Below are 9,524 nucleotides of genomic sequence, written 5' to 3'. Positions count from 1 at the left end.
TCCTCTGATTATCTAAATACTGAGATGCCTTTCCCTGGACTGGGAACAGCCCCAAGCTCCGCCAGAGCAGCAAATCTCTGAGAGCAGCTCAATAGCCTTAGAACCAGGAGCTCGAGGGGAAAACGCATAGACCCCAATGCTTAAAATCAAGCATAGGCTGAAGAGCATCATCCCTTTGAGTAAATAAGGGTCTGCCAGCTCTCTGAGGACTCCAGCCTCGGAGCTGCGTGCATGGAGGGTTCGTTCACACCTGAGCTGCTGCTGGGTGAAGCCTTGGAGTGCTGGAGCACCGGAGACATGGATTCAACCAAACCATGCTCCCCCAGGAACCCAGGAATGGCCAGCCTGAACCTGAACCCCTTGGCAAGGTAGGTGCAGAGCGTGGCCCCACTGGAGCCCCGTGAGCCCTCCCCGAGGCTGGACCTCTCCTGCAGAGATGGGGCTCCCCTAGCAGGGGGTGCCTGCAGGGCTGGGGGGAGCTGGGGGTGGGGGCTGCAACAGCTCAGCCAGCCTCCAAAGGAAAACCTGAGACCTTCAGGGGCCTGGGGAGTTTCCTTCACCAGATGCAGGAGCTTTAGGTCTCACTCCCCAGCATCCCACGCAGGAGACAAAAGCTGCAGAGGAGGGTCACCATGGAGGTCTCCATCTGCAAACTTACGGTTCCCAGCCCCCCACGTCACTGGTCAGAGCTCAGAGCTTTCCACGGGACTCTGCTGGCACCAAGAGGGGTCTCTTACCTGCTGGCCAGCACTCCTGGCACAGAGCGGCTGCCCATGCCATAGTTGGGCATCTCTGGCAGAGTGGGACTGGGATTGTGGTATAGGGACACGGGACACTGCAGCTTATTCTGCCCAGACAGGTGTCCAGGTCCCTTTGTTTAGGGGGCTGGTCACCATTTCCTCCTTAAATGTGGAGATCTCAGACTGCAGGGGTGAGGGGGGAGACACAAATATCCTCCTTGCTGCAGGTAAGTGCCATGTTATGTGCATCCGTGCCCAGCTGCTGGGCACCCGAGGGTGGCAGGAGAGTGGGTGCCCTGCTTTGGTCCCACAATGTCTCTTGCAGCAGCTCCACTGCCATCCACGCTGGCCACAGCCCTGTCCCACTGCCACCCTTTCACCCAGCAGACGTGCCCTTCTAGTGACAACATGGCATGCATGGACCCAGTGCCACCTCACTTTAATTAAAGCACAAGGGGATGCAAGCTGCTGGTAAAACAGGGTGAAAGCTTGCAGCAGTTGTCCCTGCCACCGTGCCCCCTCCTCGCCCCACCATGGCCGTGCAGCTCCGGTGATGCTGGGCAAAGGGCAGCACAGTGGGCAGCTGCATCTACCCTGGCTCCCCCCTGCCTCCAGCCAGGCGGGAAAGTGGCCGGGTCCTGGGCAGGCCACCGCCTGCCCGGGGTCTGAATGGGACCCCATCCTCACTCCCCTGGGAGCACCCGGATGGAGCTGTTCTGATGTCCTTGTTCCCTGGTAAGAGACAGACAGAGAAGAGACATGGAGTGGGGTGTGAGAGCAAGAGCAGAGTCTGTGAGGAGCCGTGTCATCGCCTCACAGCTTGTCACCTGGAACGGTGACAGGATGGGACTGCAGAGAGTCAGTCGGGCTTGCGGTGGGGCAGCGAGGGTGACATGTGTGGGTGTCACCTCTGTGCTGGTCCCTAGGGACATTGTCCCTCCACAGGGGGTCATACAGCCAGAGCCCCCCCATCCCCTCCCCACCAAGCCCTATTCTGTACCGGTATCCAGCCTCCCCACAGCCCCAGCATCCTCATTGTCCTGCTGGGGGGGGGCAGCCGGGGGGGCGGGCAGCGCGGGTGCAGAGGTATCCACCGCCCGGCGCCGCCGCTGCAGAATGGCCTCCAGCTGCCTGTCCTTGCCCTTCAGGCTGCTCTTCCGCCCGCTGGTCCTCCTGCTCGCCCTCCTTGTGGCACCCTAGGAAACACCACACAGAGCCCAGATGCTGAGGGATCACGTCCAGGCACTGGGACCCCCGGGGCTGTGCTCCCGGCCAGCCAGGACAGCCACAACATAGCCCCATGCATGGTGGCTGCAGCTGGGACCAATGGCTCCCAGGTGCCTGTGTGATGGCCTGGTGTGACCCCCCCCCTCCTTGGGACAGGGCTGCTCACCAGGATGCCCTGCAGCTCCATCGCCACACTTCTCCGCTTACTGGCTGCTGCTGTTGGACCCTGCGGGAAGGGAGGGAGGAGATGCAGCTCTCTGGGGCTGCCAAGACTCCCCAAACCCACCCTGAATCCCGGGGCTCCCCGAGGACATTCCCCCACAGGACGGGGGTATCTGGCAGCAGCCGAGCCCCAGTCCCTGCCTACCTGGCCCAGGGGCACCCGCTCCTTCGCGGGCCTCAGGACCACCCCATTCTTTATCCGCTCCATCATCTCCTGCACAGCTCGAGCTTTAGCATCGTCAGCTTCTGGCTTGCCTGCACAGGGAGCACCACGCAGAAACCCCACGCACTCATGACAGGGCTCAGTCCTTGCTGGGGTGGGGAGCTGCTACCCTCCCGCAGCTCCCCCCATGCCCAGGATCCCTCCCACGAGGCCAAACCTGGCCATGACCCAGGGCCAGGTACAACCCTGCCAGCGCTTATCTCCCACCCATGCCAGGCAGGACAGCGGTGCTGGGACCCAAACACCCTCCTCTGGGGAATGGGGGGCTGGAAGTGTGCCCATCACCCCCCAGTGGGAGCTTGGAGCAACACTTTTGGATGGATGGGAGATGCCTGAACCAGTGTGGCATTGGCAAGCATCCATCCTAGAGAAAGCCCATGCCCAGGGGCTCTCCCATTCCCATGATGCTGCCAGGGGAGCCCCCACAGTACCAGGACCCCCCTGGGGTGCAGCAGGACAGCATGGGGGGACTTACTGCGCTGCAGGTTTGCCAGCCCCTTCCTCTGCCTGATTGCTGAGAGCGGGCTGGAAGGGAGAGGGGAGGTGAGAGCCCATCCGACTCACCCCCCTCACCCACAAAAAGCCAGACATGATGCCCACCCTGCCCACTGCCCCTCCAGCAAGCAGCTGCCTGGACCCCCCGGCTCAGAGCCAGGCCCACCTCACCCTCCCCGACATCCCCCCGGGGTCCGGTCCCTGCAGCCAGCTCTGCCCCACACCCTGCACCTCCTGCCAGGGACAATGCCCAGGCACGGCTTGGGGACAGCCTGGCATGGCGGGTAAGAGCAGTGGGGTTGGGGGGGAGCAGGGTTTACCCCCAGCCCGGCTTATTTGCTATGACAGAGACAAGCTGGAAGCCCCTGGGCTGCCAGAGCTGCTTTCTGCAGGAGGTGACCAGGATGGCCAGTGGCATCACTTACTCCACAGGGACAGTAGGTGCAGGTAGTGGCAGCGGTGGTGGTGGCGGCGGTGCTGGTGGCGCAGGTGCAACCGGCTCGGGGGGGTGACTCTGCAGTGATGGACCGTGGGCCAGCTTCTCCCTCAGTGACCCCACTGCAACAGGGTGCAGTTGGAGCTGTGTGGGCTCAAAGTCTGAGCTCACCCCGGCCATGGGCAGGCAGCGCCATGGGCATCCCTCCGGCACCGCTGCGGGCTCCTGCGTCGGGCAGGGGGGAAACCACCCACCTTCCTTCTTCAGCTCCGCCAGCCGCCCTTCAGCTTCCTGCAGCCGCTTCGTCAGCTGCAGCTTCTCATCTTCCACCGCAGCCAGGGCAGCTTGGGCCATATCCAGCTCCTCTGGCTCCGGCCGCCTCCCCAGCTGCTCCTCCAGCTCCTTCACCTGCGGGAGCAGGGGGGTGGGGGGAGCTGGGTGCAGCCCAGGAGCTGCCCCCCCACCCAGTGCCATCCCACAGCACCACAAATTGGCCACTTGCAAGGATCTTGAAGCTAATTTTAGGGCAGTTGGCTGGGTGGTGGGAGTCTGGGGGGGGTGCTAACCCAGTGTGGGACCCTCTCCCTGGCACCCAAAATGCGCTAGTGGAAATCCATGGAAGAACAACCTCTCCAGGCTGTGGCACAAAGCACAGGATGGGCATGGAGGGGGTGATGGAGGGGTCTGATCCTGATTGCAGCCAGTTCCCGCACCCAGGGGAATCCACCACCGGCCCTGGAGCTGTGCCATGCCCTAGCCCTGCTCCCCCCACCATGTCACCAACCCTCAGGGACGGCTCCTCACCTGCTGCTGCTGCTCCTGCCTGGACTCTTCCAGCACCCGGGTCAGGCGTCCCACCTCCTGCAGGGCTGCCATCAGCTGGGCGCTGGGCCCTGAGCTCTGCAGCAGGATCGTACTCTGCCTGTTCGCCTCCTTCTTTTGCACCAGCATCTGCCCATGGGGATGGGGGTCAGGGAGGGACTGAGCCCCCAGGCTCACCCCAGCAAGAGAAAAACGCTTTCAGGGGAGGCTGGGAGCAAACCCCATGCAACCTCATCCGAAGGGACCACAACGGATGTCCAGGAGCAGCCCCATCCTCCTGGGATAACGGGCTAAGCCATCGGTGAGATAAGGATTGGGGTGTTTGCACCCCACTTTCCCACCCTCCGTGGGTGCCCTCCCTCCCCCCCCAGCACCCATGGGGAGGGTGACCCAAGGCCCAGCTGCACCTCATGGGCAAAGGCTTCAGCATGCAGGCGCAGGTCCTGCTCCAGCTCCAGCTGCTGCATCGCATCACAGTAATCCTGAGTGACAATCTGGGACACTGGCGGGGAAAGTCAGGGCTTGTGGGGGGTGTGTGGTGCCAGCATGGGGCGTGCAGGCCACTGCAGGAGCCTCGGCACAGCCACCTCCCCTGGACGGGGATGCCCACATCCCTGCAACCCAGCTGCAGCTCCCAGTGCTGCACCTTTGCCTTTGGCTTCACCAGTTCACCAAACTGGGTGGCACTGGTGGCACTAGGGAGCTGCCAGTTGCTCCTTTGCTGGCTTGCCAGGGCGCAGCAAGACAGGGAGGGGACACGGCCATGGGGGCCCAGCACCCAGCTCACCTCTCTTGAAGGACTTCAGTGCCCGCTGGCTCATGCCCAGAGCTGCCTGCAGGCGCTGCCGCTCCTCCTGTCCTGTCTCCAGCTGCAGCAGGACAAGCCCCAGCTTAGCCCCAGGCTCAGCTGGGGGGTCCCACCACTCCCAGCCAACCTCCCCAGGACATCAGGGAGATGGTGAGGGGCTGCAGAGGCGGGTCTTATCTCTCAAAAAAACCTGTCCTGATCTTGGCAAGGAGCTACAAGGATGAGCAGGAGCCATGGAAGGGGGGAAACAGGGAGGCTGATGAAAGGAGACCCTGTCCCGGGGGGTTTCCTGCTTGGCTGGGGCATCCCAGTGAGGGTCTCAGGAGATACCTGGTCCTTCAGGTCCTGGTTCTGCCTCTGCAGCTCCTGGACCTGGATGGTGAGGTCCTTTCGCTGCTCCAGCAGCCAGGAGATCTTCTCCTGCAGATCTGGAAACAAAGACGAGCAAGAGGTGAGAAAGCCGGGGCAAAGGGTGTGAAAGGGGAGTGCAGGCCTCTCAGAGCTGGTCCCTGGGGACCAGGCGGGTGGGGTTACAGCATCCCCCTCCCCAGCTCAACCCTGTCCTGGCCATGTAACCAGTGTCCCTGTTGGAAGCTTGTTCTGAGAGGTGACCCAGAGGGACAGACATGTGGCAATGGGGTGGAGTAGCAACCCACAGGACAGCAGAGGCTGCACTCAGCACCCTTCTTGCGCCCAAAGCTGTCCCAGAGCATCCTCCAAGGGTCAGCCCATGGGCAAAGTCACACTACTACCTGAACATGGGGGTTTTGCTGGAGTGGGCCATCCCCCCAAGGGGTGCATCCTCCCCTAGAAGTGCATCTCCCTGAGCAGTGCGTCTCTCCCAAGGGATGCATCCCTCCTCCCAGGGGTACATCCCCCAGACCCCTCCTGGTACTGACAAGCGAATCTGCAAACACAGCTGAAATTGTTGGCATGGGAAAACAGGATGGGAAAGGAGGAAGTGTGAGCAACAGCACTTTCATTTCAGCTTTTTTCATTTGATTTAAGTATCACTTTCTCATTGTTTACCCAGAAAAACGCCCAGGCACAACCTACAGCCACGGGGCCAGGCTGAGCCAGGTTTAGGGGACAATGGGACAGGGCAGCTGGGCAGGGGCCAGTGCTTTGCCTCTGACTTCACCTTTTCTGGCTAGGGCTTATCCAGGACCTCCCAGCCCGGCTCACCCTCCAACTGCTGCCTGTAGCACTGGGCAGGGTCAGGGTCCTCCTCGGGGGGCTCCTCCTCGGGCAGAGCTGGGGGGGGCATCGGGGCCAGGCTGAGCCGCTTCAGTTGCTTGTTCTCCTGCTTCACCTGGGGTGGGATGGAGACCCCACAGTAGCAGGGTTTCTCCTGCACCGTGGAGCCAGGTGCGCCAGCGGGGGATGCTCCGGCACCCTTGCAAGGGGCTGCGGGCATCGGGGTGCTGGGGGAGGAATGGGGGCGGGGGAGTGCTGCCCGACCCTACCTGGGCTGCGTAGGCTTCGGCTTGCTGCCGACACGTCCTCTCGATCTCAAACTCCGTCTCCAGCACCGAGAGCTCGGCCAGCAGCGCCTGCGATGCTGGCAGCAGCAGAGGCCAGATTCAGGCACCCACCCAGCCCTTGGTGCCCGGTGCGGGTCTCGGCTGGCACCCTGTCCTCCTCCCTGCCCACCATCCCACTGACCCCATCACCACTGGCTCCAGTGAGGGGCTGAAGTCGGCTCCAGTGAGGGGCTGAAGTCACCTCCAAATCCCCATATGGGACTGTGCCAGGATGTGACACTGAGACAGGACCAGGCTCACCTTGCTCGAGCTCAGCCAGCCGCTCCTCCGCTTCGCCCACCTCCTGGCCAAGGGGCGGGTGCTGCTGGGGAAAAGATGTGCATGTGGCATTGTGTTGGCGTGGCACTGCCTTGGCATGGCATTGCCTTGGCACGGTATTGCATTGGCATTGTCTTGGTGAGCCCCAAGCCACCTGGACATTTCCAGCCATGCTGGGGATGCTGTGACCGTGATACCCCAGTGATCAGCACACAGCCACAGCTGGAGGGATCACCCCTTCATCACCCCCAATTTACGTGGGCAGGAGGAGGAAATAAAACAGAAAATGAGCCTGTGAGTGATACCTGCACCATAGCTGACTTTTCATCGTCCTCATCCTCTTCCTCCTCCTCCTCACTGCTTGCTGACTCCAGGATGGCTGCAGAGGAACCGAAAGCACAACAGAAGGTCATCAGTGCAACTGGAAACCTGTGAGGTGTTTCTACCCCTTCGCTTTTACCAGCCTTGCACTGCTCTGCGAGGGGCAGGGGCTGAGCACCCCCTGCACCGTGGGCTGGCAATGCCTCTGTGGCTGCTGGGGTCACATGTGCTAAGGAAAATGGGAAAGTCCATACAGCAGGACAGCCTGGAGCAGGAGGAACAGCCTGCAAAAATCCAACCTGATAGAAACCAGCTCTTCAAAGGCATCAGCAAAGGAGTGGAGGGCATTGGAGCTCGGAGAAGGCAGGAGCACAGCCGGGAAAAATCCCAGTGAGAGATTCTGGGCAAGGGAAGGCTGCCGCAGAGCATCCTGCTGCCCCCCGCAAGCCATTGCCAGCAGCTCACCCGAGAGGTGCCACCACAGAGCTGTTCCCTTGCTTGGTTCAGCTGGCACCTGTGGGCGTGGGAGGACACCAGGGTGACACGGGGAGCTGGACATTCCCTGGCACCACCAGGCTTCCACACCACCACACTGGGGTGACTGGTCGGGGGTCGGGGGGTGGGGGGGGGACATCCCATGTGCAAGACCCCACCGAGTGCACACAGGCATGTAGCAGGGAGCATGTCCCTGGGGACAGCCAGCACCACCACCACCACCACCACCCCTGTAACTGGTTCATTCGAGGTGCTCCAGGGTCCTCCCATCTTTCCAGGATGGGGGGGCTCAGGGGGGCAGCTGCTTACCCAGCTCCCCCCAGGGCAGCTCCCAGAAGAGCTGTGGTGCATCACGACCCAGAGGGGCAGCGGGGCAGGAATCCAGCACCTGCCTCCGACCCTTCCCATCACAGACCTAATCCAGTGGGGAATGCGCTCTGGAATCTAAATCCACCCCCATTTGTAATCCAGCCACTGCTACTGGGACCTTACACCCATTGCAAGGGCAGCGGTTTCCTGCGAGACCCACAGGACGGGTGTGCTGCTGCCCAGAAAAGGTCCCGGTACCCTCTGCCAGGAACCCCATGCCAGAACCCCCACACCAGCTGCGGGGTTCGGGCTGTGCAAATGGTGCTGCCCTGTAGCCTTGGCTCTTGCAAAATGAAGCCATACAAGCACACGAACACCAGCAAAAGCCCTAAACAGCAGCTGGCAGCCGGGGCAGGCACCTCCTGCAGCCCAGAGTGACAGAGGGATGGACAGACGGACGGACAGGCGGGCAGACACATTTGGTGCCTGGGAGCTGGCAGTCCATCTAAATACAACCCACCAGTCATCCATCCCTCCATGAGTGGAGAAAATTCCTCTCCAGGCCCCATTCTGGACTGGTTTCACCCCCCACAAACCATCTCGTTCAGCCGGCGGCGCCCAGAGTCCACAGTGATGGTCACAGGGGACAGTCAGAGCCACCCCTGCCATCCTGTCTTGAGGCGTGCAGGGGTGCCCGGCCGCATGTGAGCCCACCAAGACCACCATGTCCTCGAACGCACGTGAAGGACCTTACCTTCAAGCTGCCCAGCCCCTTCCCCAGCCCAGGCCATGGCGGTGGGTCTGGTGGGACCCAACACCCTGAGCTCTGCCGGGTGCCTGCGCCCCACCCCAGTGCTCACCTCGCCCTTCCCACTCACTGCAGGGAAGTGAAACTGCGCCGTCCCGGCGCAGGCTCGGTGGCTGCATTACCACCACCACCACCACCAATGGTGGGGCTGAGCACCCTGATCCGCCCCCAGCAGGGATGCAAAGCCAGACCCAGCTGAGCAGGATGGTTTTTGCAGCCAAGGCCTGTGCAGGGGAGAAGTGCTGGTGCAAAAGCCACCAGGAACCAAAACTCGCTCTGTCCCGGCTGTGAGTTGCTTTGACCCAGGGAGAAGCTCAGGTCACAGAATCATAGAATCATTTAGGTTGGAAAAGACCCTTAAGATCATCAAATCCAACTGCAAGCCTAACGCTGCCAAGCCTACCGGTTCCTTTCCTGTGCAGCTCTGCAGCAAACATCCCCCTCCCACAGCCTTTACACCTCCCAGGTCATCTTAAAATAAAAATTGCCATGGTTTGAGGAGGTGCCAGCTCAGTGAGAGCTTGGGCAGCTTCCTGCACCTCTGCCCTGCCAGGGGAGGAGCTCTGCCTGCACCGGGCAGCCCTGCCTGGGCTGGGCAAGGAGTGCTGCTCCCACAGGGTGCGGGCAAGAGGATGGGAACGGACCAGGGATACCCAGCGGTGGGAAGGAAACAGCCACGGTGGGAAGCACAAGAGCACAGAGGGGTTTTGGTGACCACGCTGGTTTTATTGAGCAAGGAGAAGAGGTTTCTCACCACTTTGTGATGCTGGTGCCATGGACCCGCAGCCCTCTGCACCCTCCTAGCAGCTAACCCTG

At 61.8% G+C, this 9,524-nt stretch overlaps 1 protein-coding gene across 2 annotated transcripts; it reads right to left on the bottom strand.

The window, feature by feature from the left end:
- Positions 1-1,160: 1,160 nt before the first annotated feature.
- LOC141464935 (shootin-1-like) lies at positions 1,161-8,757 on the bottom strand. 2 transcript variants are annotated; one of them, XM_074148098.1, is made up of 16 exons: positions 8,655-8,757; positions 7,081-7,154; positions 6,758-6,818; positions 6,440-6,534; positions 6,159-6,285; positions 5,304-5,401; positions 4,953-5,034; positions 4,573-4,667; positions 4,148-4,294; positions 3,598-3,751; positions 3,333-3,465; positions 2,888-2,937; positions 2,335-2,444; positions 2,134-2,193; positions 1,741-1,936; positions 1,161-1,472 (listed from the first exon to the last, which is right to left on the bottom strand). In XM_074148098.1, exons 1-16 carry the CDS (start codon positions 8,689-8,691, stop codon positions 1,330-1,332), a joined length of 1,662 nt encoding a protein of 553 aa, XP_074004199.1. In that variant the 5' UTR covers positions 8,692-8,757; the 3' UTR covers positions 1,161-1,329. The 2 variants fall into 2 exon arrangements, with proteins under 2 accessions (XP_074004199.1, XP_074004198.1); XM_074148097.1 differs by having other exon boundaries at positions 6,758-6,821; positions 8,655-8,691.
- Positions 8,758-9,524: the final 767 nt, after the last annotated feature.

Source organism: Numenius arquata, chromosome 5 (assembly GCF_964106895.1).
Source record: "Numenius arquata chromosome 5, bNumArq3.hap1.1, whole genome shotgun sequence".
In the NCBI taxonomy this organism is placed as follows: domain Eukaryota; kingdom Metazoa; phylum Chordata; class Aves; order Charadriiformes; family Scolopacidae; genus Numenius; species Numenius arquata.
This window is presented reverse-complemented; position numbering and strand designations above follow the sequence as displayed.

What these genes read in the sequence shown, in the direction of transcription:
- LOC141464935 (XM_074148097.1), bottom strand. Translation starts at nt 8,691, where the DNA reads ATGGCCTGGGCTGGGGAAGGGGCTGGGCAGCTTGAAG. An exon ending in ACTGAAGTCCTTCAAGAGAG is followed by an intron (nt 4,668 to 4,952) that starts GTGAGCTGGGTG and finishes TTTCCCCGCCAG; the next exon opens with TGTCCCAGATTGTCACTCAG. An exon ending in TGGAGCTGCAGGGCATCCTG is followed by an intron (nt 1,937 to 2,133) that starts GTGAGCAGCCCT and finishes GGTGTTTCCTAG; the next exon opens with GGTGCCACAAGGAGGGCGAG.